The sequence below is a fragment of the Eleutherodactylus coqui genome, chromosome 8 (assembly GCF_035609145.1).
Source record: "Eleutherodactylus coqui strain aEleCoq1 chromosome 8, aEleCoq1.hap1, whole genome shotgun sequence".
NCBI classification, from domain to species: Eukaryota; Metazoa; Chordata; class Amphibia; order Anura; family Eleutherodactylidae; genus Eleutherodactylus; species Eleutherodactylus coqui.
The window spans coordinates 86924680-86941815 of record NC_089844.1 but is presented as its reverse complement, the minus strand read 5'-3'; the positions used below and the strand labels follow the sequence as shown (position 1 = coordinate 86941815).

The window sequence follows — 17136 nt, the reverse complement described above, 5'->3', positions numbered from 1 at the left end:
CAATCCTGTGTAACAAATGGATGATAAAGCTCAGATTGATTGGAGCCGTCCTGATCTTTATTGTGGAGCTGGAAACTCCAGTTTTCCCCATCGTCTGTCTGAAGAGTTGTAATTGACTGCCGCTGCTTGCAACGTGGAGGTACAGACCCGGTGAAGCTCATGAGATGGAGCTAATTGCATGGTTTCAAAGACCTCCAGTTTAAAGGTTTACACTATAACTTCAAACTCCTAATATATGAAGTTGGTTGCACTATTAAAAGGGAACCCGTCAGTGGAAATGCATCTGGGTTTATGGACTTGTAAGTGCAGGAGGAGCGGAGCAGATTGATTTTATGGGGAAAAGATTCAGTTTAACTTGTATTATATTCATATATGGGCTCATTCTGAGCTTTGGGGTCCAATGGGCAGTCCTATCAGTGATTGACATCTACTTCTGTATGCACACAGGTGGCTGTCATCACTGATGGGCCTGCCACTGGACCTCAAGGCTCAGAACGAGCCCATATACCGAATTCCCTTCCACAAAACTATAGAACTTGTAGTTTATTCCTTTATATCAGTCTGCTCTTCTGCTCTATAAAATGCCTGTAGTTTAAACAGTGTTCAGCTGACAGGTTCCCTTTAAAACCTAAATGTAATGTGGGAGTCGGGAAGAATGTCTTAAAATAATAGCATGCAGCCGACTGTCAGACTTATAAAAACGGGAAAGCTACCCTTTTAAATTGCCAGACAATGCCTAGGAGACATGCCGCTTTAATTGCAGTGTACTTGGCAATTGTGGGTGATTTTGTCATGAGTTTGCTTGATCTACAGTGTGTGGGTTTTTTAATAGGCATCCTTTTTTAATGGTCTATTATCATTTTCAGACACGTCAAGCAGGTATGGGCGGTTTCCTAGGACTTCTGCGATGTTTGATTTAGCAAGTGAGCATGAGAGAGAAAGGAGGACAGAGACCTCTGCAAACGGATTTATGGATTATGGACATAGAAATAGTGATTCAGCGACTTCATGTAAGTGATTTTCATCTGAACAGATGCTCTGTTAAAGCCAGATTTTTCTTTTTACCATTTGCTTCCCCCCCAACACTTTTTCTCCTTTTGTAAAAGGAGTTCCTAACTTGTCCAAACATGGCTGAGATGGGAAGACTCCAATTACAAGGTGGCAGGGCTGACTAAAACCAGCTGAGCTATATGGTTTCTGTAACTGCCATAGAAATCAATGGGAGTTTCCCCAACAGTCTTAAAGTGGACTGCAGTGTTTTCACAGCTTGACTTGTGGAATGAGCTTGACTCGCTGCGCTGTTTGAGTGACTCCCCATGATTTCTATGGGTATTATGGAAGCGGTGTAGACACTTAGTTATTATTATGCTCCTGGCCACAGCAGTGGTGGCCCTAATTTAAGATGGGTGCAGGTCTCAGATGTGGGACCTGTAACTATCACACTCTGCATACTTTATGGCTCTGTCATAAACTGAGATGGGAACACCCCTTTAATGGAGAAAAACATTTTTTTAACTCAATTGTCATGCATTGCATTATACTTGATTATGGGTTTTAATTGTGGAATCTAGTAAAAAAAAAAAAATTATGCCATACACAAATGGCCTAATAGTTCTAGAGCTGCATTCACAAATGTGCAGGCATCAAAGAGGAACTCGTCCAGTATTCCTTTCTGCTAGGAAACAAATCCATATCCAGGCAAAGATAGATGCTGTGCATGAACTTCAGTAATTTGCTATAGACATTAAAGTAACTCAATTAATGTGATGTTTGCTACACGAACATAAAATGGGTTCATTCACATTTGTGATATTTCCCTGCATGGAACTACTATGCGATATTGCCCATTGCTTTTAATGGAGGCTGGCAGCAATGGCGCCGGCCCTTTTGGAGGGGGGCAGGTGGGGGGTAGGAGGGGGGGGGGGGGGGGACACTGCAGCAATGCACATCACGGACAGCAGAATCATTCAGACCTGCAAGTGAGGAATCTCGACAGCCACTCTGCTACAGGGGGCATCACCCCCTCCCCTGTCTGTCTTGTCTCCACCAGGACTTCCTGGTGTCGTCAAGATACAATAATACCATGGGTCCCATTGGCTGTAGATTGTCTTCATTTGTTAGCCTTGCTGAACACTTGTGACATTCCTTACTTTTTTTTTTTTTTTTTCTCTCCCCCCTCCTGTTAATATAGATCTTCAGGATCGAGTTTCTTCATATGCACAAGGCGCAAGACCAAAAGAGAATTCACTAAGCACAGTACAACTTAACACATCTATCAACCGCCAGTTGCCTTCTCGGAGTTCCTCATTGCTCGGAAATTCCAGCAGAAGTTCAAGATCTGTCATGTCTAGAGACCGCCGCTCCCCGCAAAGAGACAGTTCGCTGGACTTTCGCCATACTTCTAGTAGAAATGAAGGAACGACAAGGACTGCATCAGGAAGAGTATCCCCTGCTCCTCAAAGGCCTACAAGCGAGCAAAGTACAGATGCTGAAAGCAGACGTACCACAAGGCACTTGTTTTCGCGCCTTGCTTCTAGTATGTCTTCCACCTTCTTCTCTAGGCGATCTAGCCAAGAGTCCCTAAGTGGAAGGTCAACAGAAGCAGAAGAAGCACATTCAAGTTTACAGAACCCTTCTCAGCCTGTAGCTACAACTCCTGCCAATACAGAGACACCAGAAACAAGGCCTTCAGAACAATCTCAGGGATTTGCATTTCTTAGACGGCGGCGATGGGGCGTATCATCAGTGTCTCCAAATCAAAGTTCTGATTCTGATGCCGAAAGCTATAGATCTGAAGATTCGGAGACCAGGACTTCTGGGTCATGGCTGCCTTCATCTTTACGGAACAGATGCACACCTCTGTTTTCCAGGAGAAGACGAGAAGGAAGAGATGAACCATTCAGAGCATCAACTACCTCTGATTCTAGTAGGATGCACAATCTCTTGAGGAGGGCGTCTCAAGATTCTTCATTAGATGAAGTACAAGCTGTCCAAGGAGCTGGTGCAACTGCCGACAGCCCTTCACCACTGTCATCGGACTCTCTGGGTGGCGCTGCCCAGGCTGCATCTCTAGCAGAATCCCTTTTCAGTAGGAGAAATTCAGGAATATCAGGCATGCTTCCTAACTCCTTTTTGCATTTCTCTGTGCCAGCTGCACTTGGGAACTCCTTATCAGACAATGTCATGATAACCGTAGACATTGTTCCCTCAGGTAGGACAAATGACTCACAAGAAAGTGAAAAGTCAGAAAACTCAAGGGATCCCGAGAAGCTTAAGAAAATTAAAGAAAGGCAAGTGTCTGACTGGCAGTGGGTAATGCAGTTGAATTCATTTATGGAAGTTGGGCAAAACCCAGATGTATTAAAGCAGATGTGTGAGGTCTCCTTACCTGAGAGCAGCATAGAAAAGTGACAAATGCTGTACTTGGAATAGTTTTTGGTAACTCAGTATTTTTTATATAACTTTTTTATTCTATATGGAGAAGCCATGATTTAAAAAAAAAAAAAAAACTACAAAAATAACCAGAACCAAAGCATTCTCTGATTTTTTTTTTTTTTTTTAAAAGGCACTATAAAAAAAAAAAAGCTAAACTTGTTTGTAGGATGTTTCATAATTTCCTCTCTACCTACAGCTAACATCTCGATGTGGCATCTTTTTGGTAAATAATGCCAGCGTTAAAGCCTTGGTGGCTTTGAAACGAAACCCTGTCAACAGCCTAATACTGCCAGGACCTGACACACTTGGGTCCCACTTTCCTTGCCTACAGCAATTGACAGCTTTTCCTGCACACATTCTTATAGGAAAGCTGATTGCTTGCTGTGGGTGGATGGAAGCGGAACTTTCTGGCAACATTTTAACCCCTTCCCAGTGTGCCATATATGTATGGCACACATCAGGTCTGTGTATGGAGTGGACTCAGGAGCAGAGTCTGCTATATAGACGCTTATTAGCAACAGCCAGGATCATTTTTAAATGCCGCAACCAGACACCTGCAATTCAATTTGGGGTTTGCTATTCCATTATGGCAGCCTCTGGCCTTCTGGAGAGCCAAGGCTGCCATGAATGATTGCTTATCAAGGTGTGTCTGTGAGGCTGCTGTAAAGTACATCTCGGATGGAAAGATTGATCCTCTAATTCTGTACAGAAACTAGAATAACTTGTTTGGTTTTTTGTTTGTTGCTAGGGTTTTGTGACTTCCCCTCCCAATGCTGCTTTTGTTTAATGAATAAAATAAAAAAAATCAAATCTTAGACTAAAATATATTTGCGTTCAGAATCTCCTTGTCCTATGCTGCCCTCAGATTGAGGTAACCTACAAGATCTGACAGTCAGCTGTAATATCTGGTCTTTGCGATGTATCTGACACTTGGCCGTGTGCCTCGTCTAGCATCCAGTCTTGACGTTCTCTTACGTGGGCTGATTCTTGGCTCAATGTAAACTCCATTCGACAAGCTCATTGATCTCTGCTTGTTTCTTTGGTTTACATTGACAGTCGGATATGGGGATGAATGACTTCACATGGGGAGAGGTAGAATTCGATGAGCATTTTTATGCTTGCTGAAAATCAACAGACAAATGAGCGTTTGTTCGCTTGCAGATTATTGGGCCTTTTATGTGGCCCAATCGTTGACCTATTGTGCAGAGGAATGTTCTTGCCTGACAATCGGGCAAAATGGCCTGTAGATGGTCACGGAGCTAATGGAACAGAAGGTGTAAATACTGAGTAGCAATTGTCTTGCTGCTGTTTGAGTGTATTTGGGTGAGGCAACACTTAAAAGAGAACAGGGTTACAGCCGACGACTATGGCTTGCTTTTACACAAGCTGTGATCACTCAGTGAATGGAGGCAGAGCGGTTTAGATCTCGTCTGGCTGCCCCCCTCCATGCACAGTAAATGGGCAGTTCGTATGCTGGATTTACACGGGACGACTGTCTGTGACTGCACAAGCGCTGACGTCACCGCTAAGCTTGTCAGCTCCTGTGCAGAGCGTTTAGACAGACGGATCATCGCTGGCTTCTCGCTGAGCACTTCACGTTCGATGTGATGCGCTGAGCGTGGAGCATTTTACACGCAGCAAGAAGTCAGCAATTCAGCGTGTTTTTTTTTATACTGATTGAAAGTGAGCTTAAATTAACGAATTGTTTTTGCATTTAGACAGGATTGTTATTGCCCATATTTGTTTTGAACAAATTTTGCGCAATAACTGCCCCATGCACATAGACCTCTAGATGAACTGGCCGATCTTTGATCAGTTTAGGCAGGTATAAAAGTTTAACTTCAAATGATAAGTGAACGAACTCTGATTTGTCGTTCAGTCACTACAAGCATTAACCCTCAACTATTCCAATGATCCAGCGAGCATCTGAGCGATTAATTTTTGGTGTAAAAGGGTCCTTAGAATAACTTTACTTGGATGCAGATGTGATGGGACTAGTTGTTTCAACTTCCCAGTACAGTTCGGCTTTGTCGTCATCTGAGTAACTAGAACTGTTTTTATATAGTACTACTTAATGCAATACTTACAAATCTTTTAACCAAATCTCATCTGTCTTTTTAGCCTCTTACTGGAGGACTCTGAAGAGGAGGATGGGGACTTGTGTAGGATCTGCCAGACCGGTGTCTCATCTCCAACCAATCCTTTTATTGAGCCATGTAAATGTTCTGGAAGTCTTCAGTACGTTCACCAGGACTGTATGAAGAAATGGCTGCATGCTAAAATCAGTTCTGGTGAGTCCTCTCAAACATACAGGCATAATGTACACAAATCCACATGTTGCTGCGCCACTTCTAACCTCTGGGCAAGCAGTTGTGCTATTGCACAGGGAAGCTGTAAAGGGCTGTCCACTTTCTAGTAACATATTTTTTAACTGTTTCCTATTTTACAATTATTCGATTATACACATATTTATCATTCTTCTGCACCAATAAATTAAGCAAGCAGAATTTTAAAGTCCATGGACTGATGTCTACAAGGTAATGGATGTCAGGTAGGTGACCCACAAGCTTGTTATGTGACTCCTGGTCTTCAGCTGACACTAATCGGGCATTAGGGTGAATAGTATCGCACTGAAGAGCAGGCATTATATACAATATCTTATAGTACAGCATTGTCTGGCGAAGCGGCTGTTTGGATGCTTTCACATGTAGCAGAATTGGTGTGTTTTCTACAGCAAAAAAACTTCTAAATTTTGCTGCAGATCCATAGCGCAATTCACCTTTTCAATTAAATCTGCTGCGGATCCATAGCATAAAGTATACCACATGTGAACATATCAGAGACTGGTAGAAGAATGTAAGAGCAGCTTCTCCTGACACGAACAGACATGAGGTCCTGCTGTAGTAATATTGTATGGATTCTGCTCCCCAAACTACTTCCCCCCCCTTCCCTATTAAATCAGTGTTAGTTGAATGCCAGGGTGCATACCTGACGTCCATTACGATTACAAGCCTGTCTGTAGGCTCTAACCGTCTTCTGTGCAAATAGGGGCTGCTGCCCTGGTGTAAGTAATGTGAGCAGAACTTTAAAAGCATGTACACATTATGCAATTTGCAGTGTATATTCAGATAAATTATGCGGCTACCTGCATTTTCCTGTCAATTGTGATCTGTGAACAGAATGAAAGGAAAATCAGTCTGTGGTAACTTTGGTGATGTTGCACCACAAAACAAAACGCATTTTATGCCTTGTCTGGATAAATGGGTGAAGATGCCTCTAAGAGCCCATAAGCTTAAATAAAATTAAAGGGGTTGTCCCGCGGCAGCAAGTGGGTCTATACACTTCTGTATGGCCATATTAATGCACTTTGTAATATACATTGTGCATTAATTATGAGCCATACAGAAGTTATAAAAAGTTTTTTACTTACCTGCTCCGTTGCTAGCGTCCTCGTCTCCATGGTGCCGACTAATTTTCGCCCTCCGATGGCCAAATTAGCCGCGCTTGCGCAGTCCAGGTCTTCTCCTGTTCTCTATGGGGCTCCGTGTAGCTCCGCCCCGTCACGTGCCGATTCCAGCCAATCAGGAGGCTGGAATCGGCAATGGACCGCACAGAAGAGCTGCGGTCCACGGAGGCAGAGGATCCCGGCGGCCATCTTCACAGGTAAGTATTGAAGTCACCGGAGCGCGGGGATTAAGGTAAGCGCTCCGGTGAGCTTTCTGTACGTCCCTGCATCGGGGTTGTCTCGCGCCGAACGGGGGGGGGGGTTGAAAAAAAAAAAAACCCGTTTCGGCGCGGGACAACCCCTTTAAAAAAAACTTATTTGTATAGCGCCAACTTATTCCGCAGCACTTTCAAGTAAAGCTGGGTACTCATTTTACCGACCTCAGAAGGGTGAGTCAACCTTGAGGCGGCTACCTGAACCATGCAGGGATTAAACTGGCAACCTTCAGGTTGTGAGCGAGAGCTTAGGACTGCATACTGCTGCCTTGGCACTCTGTGCCACACGAGCTTGGCTTTTAGTGCTCAAAGTAGCTGAGATGCTTATTTCAAGATGTAAGTCTTATACTTGCCTTTCGCATCATTCCCCTTGGTTCACAAACATGCGCTTCTGGAGGACTGCATGGGCATGCATATAAAATGAGGACTATATGGTGCGCACATGTAGTCTGCAGAATGTATTGCCACATGTGGATGTGAGCTGACTGGGAAGAAGGTAAGCATAAAACAACCGTAGACTGTCAGCTACTACTCTTAGCCCATAGGTCTAGCTTGACAGGCTCTTGAAGCAAAGACTAGGTGTGATAAAGGAACATTGGGGTTACCAAACAGCAAAATCATTTGCCCTTTTCTCTTCAACCTTTCTTGCAATCGTTCAAGTCTAATGAATGCCAGTTGATAAACACAGCGGGGTGATGGCTTGTCTGTATGGTGCCGGATGTTCTCCCCAGCAGAAGTGTCAGCTGGATGTCACGGCTCGTCTCCGGAGGCTGACAGGCGCTGCACACAGACTGCATTGGCCCTGACAGAACTCCAGTGGGATGTTTTCCTACATGTACAACAAACCTAGCAAAATTCCAGAAGTGTATAACTGGCCCAAACCTTGGATTAAGATTGTATTCTGATGAGTGATGCTGTGAAAAACTGACTGTTTTACCTGTGACTTTACTGTGATGTGCATCATATTTTTTACTTTTCTTTTATTTCAGGTTCTAGTCTAGAAATGATAACCACGTGTGAGTTATGTAAGGAGAAGCTGGATTTAAACTTGGAGGATTTTGACATACAAGAACTTTACCGTGCCCATGCCAATGAAAGGGTGAGTATCGGATCCACAGTTGTAATTCAGGTTAACTTCATATGGGCAGGTATCGTGCAAGACTTACAAATATGATCCCCGTTCTTTTGAATGGGGTCACACATTCCTGCATGGCACCGCCACACTATCTTTCTATCTTCATTGGAGTGGGTTTTCATTGGGGTGGGTGGCAGCATTGCATCACATGCTAGGTGCACGGGATGCAAGGTCTCTCACTGAAAACAATGGGAGAAACTTCACGAAGCTCCGCTGTGGCTGACTGCTCTGTCGGATCGCTACATCCCCAAAAGTGATGCAAGGTTGTCTTGACACTAACTGCTCATATCCATAGGGAATTCACATGGTGGGGAGTATAGTATTGGGGCGTGATTCCAGACTCGTTCCACAGCGCGGAAACACTAAGAGTAGACCACATTCAAAAAGTGGTGTTGGTAAAGCTGCGTTCTAACGCTCGTTTGAGAAGCCCCATTGAAAGTCATGTAGGTGACTTACAGCATTTGAAACGCTGCACTAAACGCACTAAAAAAGGTTAGGTTAATTTTGCCCACTAAGGCCACTCTCACACAAACATAAGATAGGGGCGTTCTGGAGAAGTTGTCTAAATATTTGTGGGGTATTCATATAGATTGCCAGGATTTTTGACCAGTGATCAGGACTGGGGCTTGAGAATTTCTTCCAAGCTGTCTAAATAGACTTCATACATTTGGAACTGCTAAGGTTCACACAGTGGTGTCCGTGGACTTGGTCTGCAGAATATTCAGTGTTTTTACTATGTGTAGTTATGCCTGCTTACAGTTTTTTTTTTTTTTTTTTTTTTTTTTGAAGATGCATGCAGAAAACGACTGCAAACTGTCCCAAAGGATGTGAAACTGACTCTCGAGTTCTAGTAACACGCGTGTTCACTGTGGAGTTTATACACCTATAGACTTGAATGCGTGTATTGCGCTTTTATTACGAATCAAATGGGACATGCCATTTCATTTTTTCACATGTGTATTTTACACATTTGATAAATGGTTATGAATACCCCGATGCAAGGCAATGGGGGCCATGCTTTCTGTATTATGTCAAAAATGTTTATGCCAGTGAGCCCTTAGGAGTTTCCTGAATTTGCTATGTACTTTCGCATGGCAGCATTTTCCACTGGCATTTATAAGCCAAAAACAGCAGGGGGTCCAAAACAGATTGTCGTTATACCCATTTGGTTTGGGGCTCTCCTCCTGTTTTTGGCTTTTACATACTGATGCAAATACTTGCCCAACTACTGCCCTGTGGAAGTGACCAGAGACTGAATGTAAATGACTTGTTTAGCTGCCTAGTTATCTTGCATAGTAACCTGTATTTTTCAATTAACCCTTGCACCTCATTGTTCCCACGTCTCTAGGCGGAATATGAATTTATAAGCTCCGGTCTGTATCTCGTGGTCTTACTGCATCTATGTGAACAGCGCTTTTCTGACATGCTGGGAGCTGCAAACGAAGCAAACACTCGGGTTAGAGTGAGTTCCTGTACTTCTACATTACCTCTTCAGTTGTCATGCTTGTTAGTAAAAAAGGGTGCCGAATATTAGACTAATTTCACATGAAGACTGCGATATCGGGCTGTGAATCATGGCTGCTTTTGTTTTTTCTTGGATGCGAGGCATTTTTGTAATAAAACTGGCTCGCATCCCTTTTGGTGAAGTAGCGATCCTCCATAACTGCAGAGCTTCTCCCATTGTTTTCAGTGGGGAAGACCTGGCATCACACTGCGTGCACCTAGCACATGGCGCGATGCTGCTGCCGGCCCCACTGAAAATAATGGGAGATGCGATGCCAGAGCACGCTCAAAAGAAGGATTTGTGGCGTATTGCATTTTTTTTTCTCTCCCCTGCATTGGGATGCAGGGGAAAAAAAATCAGTTTGGCTCCATTCAAAAGAATAAGTTTCATATTCGTGCGTCTTGCAAAGCACAAATCTTGTGTTTTTGTTTTTGTTTTTTGTTTTTCTTTACCCCCTCACCTGTGTGGAGTTTCCCTTAGTGTTAGTTGTCCACCTTTACAATTGATGACTTCTCCTCAGGATAGGTTGTCTTGGTTGCTCAGTGCCTCAGCTGTTCTGGCAGCTGTTGGTGAGTATGGAGCAGGGGATCACTTATTTATTTTTTTTTCAGTTGGAGACTATGGCCAAAAAAGCACTTTTTTTTTTTTTTTTTTTTGGAGGAGGGCTGGGGGTGTTAAGTCAAATTAAACTTCTTTAGTCATGTATCTTCTGAAATCGGCTGCCTCCCCCCACCGCTGTCAGCGAACTTGCTCCTGTGTTACAGTGCAGGAGCAAGCACCACTGGGACGAGCTGCCGGACATCGTTTGCCCCACAGCTCATCCTGTGTAAATGGACCTTAAGTAAATGTACTTGGAAAGGCATACTGCTGGCATAAGTCAGTAATGTGAGATCATAAAGTGTTAAGATCTTGACTCCACAGGACGTAAGCTTACATCCTGGCTGCCTGGTACTTAAGGCAACAGGAGTAATCTTGCATCCTGTGCCATCCACAGCAGGAGCTGACTGCTGGTGCAACTAGAGGCCAGCTGTCAGATCGGGGAGAACACCAATGCCTGATGACCTTTTACATGCCGGGATCAATGTTGATCGTGGCATGTAAAATGTTCACAGAGGGAGCATGTTCCCTCTGACATTGGCCTGCTGCTATGTCATCACATGGGACTGATGTAGTGCTATGGCAAACTGATGCCATTTTCTGGAGTTGGGGTCTGCAATGGTATATGATCGTTACCAATAGCGATAATACGTTGCAGTACAGACATTTCAATTGACTTGACTTCTCATTAATTTCAATAAGAGCTGTGCCTGCAGTTACAAGCTCCGGCCAGTACACAGGTCGGCACAGAGGCTTACACTCCAACCTCTATCTGTGGTGCTGACAGCATGCACCCACTCAGCTGATCAGTCGGGGTCATGAGCAACGGACCCTGGCCAATCAACTACTTATGACCAATTCTGAGGATAAATGATCAATGGTATTCTCACTCGAAAGCCCCTTTACACGGCATGACTATCATTTGATTTAGTTTTTAAGCAATTAAATGTTAACATTTTACTTTACAGTTTTTTTTTTTTTGTCTTTTCAGTTCATTAACCTTGCTAGGACTGTTCAAGCATGCATGGAAGACCTTGAAAGTAAGTTGTCACTTATTTTTAAGAATTCCCAATAGAATGTAATTTTTGGTGCTTTTCTATCAGGGGCCTTATAAGACTCCTAACAATTGCTTCTAAGGCAACTAAATATAACAATTTACTCTTCAAAACCGTATTTACAAATGGTTCATCAGAAGTGTATCCACAGCATCTCTACAAGTATCTTATGATGGACAGAATTGAAATATTCAAATGGCGGGTCAGTATATCAGATAAAATGGCAAATGGAGCCATGGGTTTAGGGTCCATCTTAATAAAGATGCCCATGGCTTTATATGCATGAGAAATAAGCTCCCACAATCTATCATCTGCACCTTCATCTAAAGGATTACAGCGAACTAGTAGTTGGTTGGACACTAAATTGACACACTACATAAACTATGCTATGGAAACTGCCTAGAGAATGGAAGTCGAACAAATGTGGATTTCGTTACAGATTTCACTCCTCGCACAGCTACAGATGGGCACGTTGCAGGGCTTTGAGTTTCCTGCTGAGTGAATGGGGCATTAGTCTGTTCAGTGCTCTGCCATGTTGGGCTGGAAAGCCCAATACAAAGTTATTACAAATCTCCCCAATTTTATGAAACTCATAACTCCGTTTAATGACACAAACAAACTTGATATTGGTGGAAACTGTTTTTTGTTGCACAACATCAAAAATGTTTTCCCGATCAGAGGTGTCAATGTGACCCCTTTGTCACCAAACGCTCATGGAGCCTGTGGTCAAGTTGCTGCCATACATGTAGCAGATCATGATTGATGCAGTAGCTTATGGGATGCCACAAATCATGCATGGTGGGTGGTGAAAGGGCATGTAGACTAAGACTCCCACAGAGGAAACACAAGGTTCGGAAACATGTGGACTTCTTCTTTGGCCTCTATAGTCACACCTGCATGGCCAATCCATCTGTTTGGTAATGGCTGCTTACTTCTGACTTCATTGTAAAAATAGGGGCTGGTGAGGGTGCCCCATCTTGTTGCAAGTTGAAATATAGTTTGTCGCAGTTGGAACAGGAAAGGCGATATCTGTAGTGTCCAGGTACCAAATCACAGGATAGCTTCCTCATGGAAAAAGGGGCCGTACACTTTCCTACAGGTTATAGCACAAGACACCTTCACCTTGGGAGTCGTACATGCCCTCCACGTAGACATGTGGGTTCTCTCTCCCAGATTCTGAGTTGGTGATGCAGCTACCTTCCACTTTTCATGTGCAGTTAACAAATGTAACCCCTGAAGACGCCATGAAACCATCGCTTTCCATCAGTTCACGCCGAAAGAACTAGTCTGTAGGGATGACTGCACAAGTGTGTGCGCAGAATCTCCCACAGTCGGCTGCGGGATGTCCAATTCTCTGCTCAGACGGAGGATTTCTGAGGAATTAATGTGAAACTTGCATGGATACACTCCACTGTTTCTGTGCTTAATGGTGGCCAGTCAGATGATTTTCACTTACAGTTGCTATCTTTACTTTAAAATTCGGGTGCCACTTATAAATTGTGCGCCTGCTGAGAGTCTTTTCACCAAACTTTATTTTAAAAATTACCTTTCACAATAATAGACTGGAAGATGGTCTCCTTGATTTTCACATCACCTTAGTGACCACAGCAGAATATTTAGGCCTCATTAACCAAATTGTCTACTGGCATTACATACTGCAGGAGCGATCGAAGCATCGCAATTTGTCCCCTCTGGAGACAAAAAAACAAACTTTTGATCTTCACTTTTTTTACTAATAATTTTTTAAAAAGTGTAACCCCCCCCCCCCCTCCCCTTCCCCATCCTTGCCACTTTTATAATAAGAGAATCTAATAAAATAAAAATACTTATTTGGTATCTCTGCATCCATAAGTGTCTGATCTATCAAAGTAACACCTTATTTACCCTGCACATTGACCGTTTTCAGAAAGATTAATGCCAGAAGTGCCCTTTTTTTGGTCACCCTGTCTCCAAAAAAATTGCAATAAAAAGCGATCAAAAAGTCATACGTATTCCAAAATGTTACAAACTCAAGCTACAGGACGTCCAGCAATAAAATTAGCCCTCGCATAACTAGGTCGACGGAAGAATAAAAAAGCTATTGTGCACAGAAGATGGCAGCAGAAAATTAAAAATTAAAGCTTTGAAAAAAAAATGAAGCGGTTTTTTGCTGTACCAAGTTTGGCATTGTAGTAGTAGTAATCGTACTGACCCGTAGAATAAAGTTGTCATTTTTGTTGCAGTTTGTGTGCTGTATAAACAAGATGCACCAAAAGTTGGCGGAATTGGCTTTTTTTTTTTCTCCATTTCTCTGCACTTAGAATTAAAAAAAAAAACATTAAATCTCAGTACATTATATGGTACATTATAGTACCATTGAGGAAAAACCACTTGTTCTGCAAAAAACAAAGGTGTTTCAATTTTTGTTTTTTTTGAAGGTGGAGGAAAGAACTAAAATAGAAAAACAGAGAAAAGCTTGGTCACTAACAGGTTAAAGTGTGGTCACTAACAGGTTAAAGTGTCAAGTTTAACACGCCATGATCGGCTCTGTTCAGATGTGGCCAAGTTAATCAAGGAGTTAAAGGGAATCTGTCACCAGTTGTGTTGCCCCGTCTGTAATATTGAGCGAACAATCTGCCTTTTGCTGTAGCTTATGGAATGCGGCCTATGAGATCCGTCACTCACAACGTTGTCTGTCTTTTTAGCATCAGAAGATGATTCTGAAGATGAAAGAGTGTGAAGAACAGCAAATGTGTGGAACTTGATGACTCCTTCAAAATTAAAGTCCTTCACCTGCATATCTTGCTTCATTATTACTTTTGCTGCGGCTGCCGGTGCTGGCAGGTCTGTCGGCTCACTCACTATTTTTGCTGTCTGTTCACTTGTTGCACTTGATCGTTTTTCCTTATATGGAATCTCTAACAATTCCTCAGATCCAGCTTGGCCTCTTGTACCTCCAATTCATATTTTCTGCCTTTTTTTTGTTTTGTTTTTCTTTATGCTGAAAGCTGTGACCGTTTGCTGCAATGTGTCTTGTTTTTGTTTCCTTTTTGTGTGGTGTAACCTAAACTATTGTCCATCTCTGTTCGGACGTGTCTCCTGCACATAGTGGAGGGGGGCGCTCTTCAGCTACACAGCGATTTATAAGTTTACCTAATCTGTTCGATTGACAAGACTGGCCTCATAGACTCTAGGCGGTACTATACTGAAGCCTTGGTGATACTAGTAGGCCAAGCCAATATTCAGCCTACCAAACTGCCTCTGCTCTAGATGTAATGGGTACGCCACAAAAAGTAGTGACTTTATTGTGTGAATTGGGGGGGGGAAGTGGATAAATATATTCTAACAGGTATAAATGTGATCATTTTAAGGGATGAAGCCCCACGCCTTATCTTGCAGGCTCTTGTTTTATGTCTTGCCTCCAGTGTTGACTGTTTAATATAAGAGGTTTTGTAGAGCTATTTTTTTTCCATATCTGCCTTTTACTGACTCGGTATAAAGGCCTTTTGAGGTTGTGAATTGATGACTTTTTATTTCCCTTTCCAGAATCGGTATAAAGCACATTTTACAGTAAGACTTTGCAAAAAAAAAATATAAATGCTAAAAATTTTAAACACTTGTAATTGCTAAACAATTGTAGACCCCTGTATATTCACTCTAAATGCACATTGATGTTTTAGTTGTATGATAAAAAAAACAATAAAGACTATGTATGGATCGGGGTACTTCAGTTTATTAACATTATATTGAACCTACATTTTACAAAACTTATTATGAATTTCTGTTTCTATCCCTTCATTCAAAAGGGTCTGCTCCCAGCTTACATGGGGAGCTATTTTCTATAACCTTTAGATCATGGCTGGAACGTGTAGATCAGTGTTTTTTTTTTGTTTTGTTTTTTCTCCTCTGGACACTCCCATAAGAGACTGCCAGGTTTGCTGACTCCTGCCATTCCTGAACTCTTCCAAACCCCAACCACCACCATATTTCCATGAAAACACTTAATTTTTTTTGCCCCAAAAGAGGTACAGGGTCTTATTTTCAGAGTATGTCTTATACTTAGCAGATGGCATCTGGGTCCCTCCCGTTAGTCTCTGCAGTTCCCAGCAGGCTTGCTTGCTGTTCTTAGCTGGTAATGGGGTTTGTAAGAAAGCAATTGCTCTGATTGGTTCTCGAGTGCTGCAGCTTAGTCATTCAATATGATGGCTGTGATTGGTTGTCGAGCTCAGCCAATCGCAGCAAGCATTACCAGCAAGCGATGTTCTGTCAGCGCAGAGAACTGTGGAGAGCAGCAGGGACTTGGATGGCATCTGCTAGGTAAGCATTGCTTGTATTTTTTTTTTTTTCCCCACTTGGTGTAGCGAGGGCCTATTTTTTGGGGGGGGTTTTGTTTTTTTTGTTTAGGGCTTATATTACAATATATTTACCCTCTGAAAATCAGGGTAGTACATATTTTAGAGGTAGGGCTTTCAGGGAAACGCTGTTTGAATGCTGATCATAACTGATTTGTTAGTGTTTTCAAACTTGCAACAAACACCCACCCCCTCTCCATAGTATTGCACAGGTGATGTAATTGTCAGTGCCCCAGACCTAAAATCATTGACTTGTGTTTAGAGGGGTTAAAGAGTGGAGTCTGGGAAACCTTGCACTAGATTGTGGCCATGGAGGCAGGAAGGGATTGCAGCTGTCAGTCAAGTTAAAATGGTAGAATAGAACTTAAAGGGGTTGTCTTACGGCAAACATCAAAATTTTACTTTACCCCATTACCCGTGTCACCCCCCCCCCCCCCACCCGGCATAAAATAGCAATTTAAAGCGGTTTTTAAGCCGCTTGCTACTCACCGATGTGCTGAAATGTGAAGTTTTAAAAATCTTCTCCCTAAGATGGCCGCTGGTCCTTTCCCAGGGATGCACTGCGGTCTTCTCCCATGGTGCACCGCGGGTCTTCTCCCATGGTGCACCATGGGCTCTGTGCGTTCCATTGCCGATTCCAGCCTCCTGATTGGCTGGAATCGGCACACGGGGCGGAGCTACGATGACGACGCGGTGACCAGCTCTCTGGCACGAGCGACCCCATTCACCAGGCAGAAGACCGCACAGCGCAAGCGAGTCTAAAAAAAGCAAGAAGCCAGCGAAATTAGACGGAGCCATGGAGACGGGGGCGCTAGCAACGGAGCAGGTAAGTGAATAACTTCTGTATGGCTCATATTTAATGCACGATGTACATTACAAAGGGCATTAATATGGCCATACAGAAGTGGATTAACCCTCTTGCTGCCGCGAGGCAACCCCTTTAAAAGGGAGTAGATGCAACCAGCTCACCAAACCAGGAATCCTTCCACATACCCAATGTTAGAGATGTAAAGGTACCTTACATGAGGACAACTGTTGGGTACATAAGTACCTGCATGGCAGCCTCGGGGACGGGTGGCAACTATCGCTCCAGTGCTTATACAGTAGTGACAGGCATTCAAGTGAATGGAGGCAAAGCGGGGCAGGATAATTCCAGCTGGCCGCCTCCATACACAGTAAACCACAAACTGCTTAACCCCTTAGTGACGAAGCCTGTCTGCGCCTTAGTGATGGAGCCAAATTTTGGAAAACTGACGTGTCACTTAACATAACACCGTAAAGGTTTTGCATATTCAAGTGATTCTGGCATTGGTTTTTCGCCACATATTGTATTTCATTTAGGCGGAAAAAGTAGCTGAT

General features: G+C 43.2%; 1 protein-coding gene across 4 annotated transcripts in view; it reads left to right on the top strand.

Moving 5' to 3' along the window:
* The window catches only part of MARCHF7 (membrane associated ring-CH-type finger 7), a 34704-nt gene extending 19561 nt beyond the window's left edge, over window positions 1–15143 (top strand). For 2 of the 4 annotated variants that reach the window (XM_066575961.1, XM_066575962.1), the window contains exons 5-11: window positions 867–1010; window positions 2192–3290; window positions 5557–5726; window positions 8145–8254; window positions 9639–9752; window positions 11383–11431; window positions 14131–15143. In XM_066575961.1, coding sequence (XP_066432058.1) covers window positions 867–1010; window positions 2192–3290; window positions 5557–5726; window positions 8145–8254; window positions 9639–9752; window positions 11383–11431; window positions 14131–14165 — 1721 coding nt within the window. In that variant the 3' untranslated portion in view covers window positions 14166–15143. The remainder of the gene's footprint in view (window positions 1–866; window positions 1011–2191; window positions 3291–5556; window positions 5727–8144; window positions 8255–9638; window positions 9753–11382; window positions 11432–14130) is intronic. The other 2 variants (XM_066575964.1, XM_066575963.1) reach the window with 2 other exon arrangements.
* Window positions 15144–17136: the final 1993 nt, after the last annotated feature.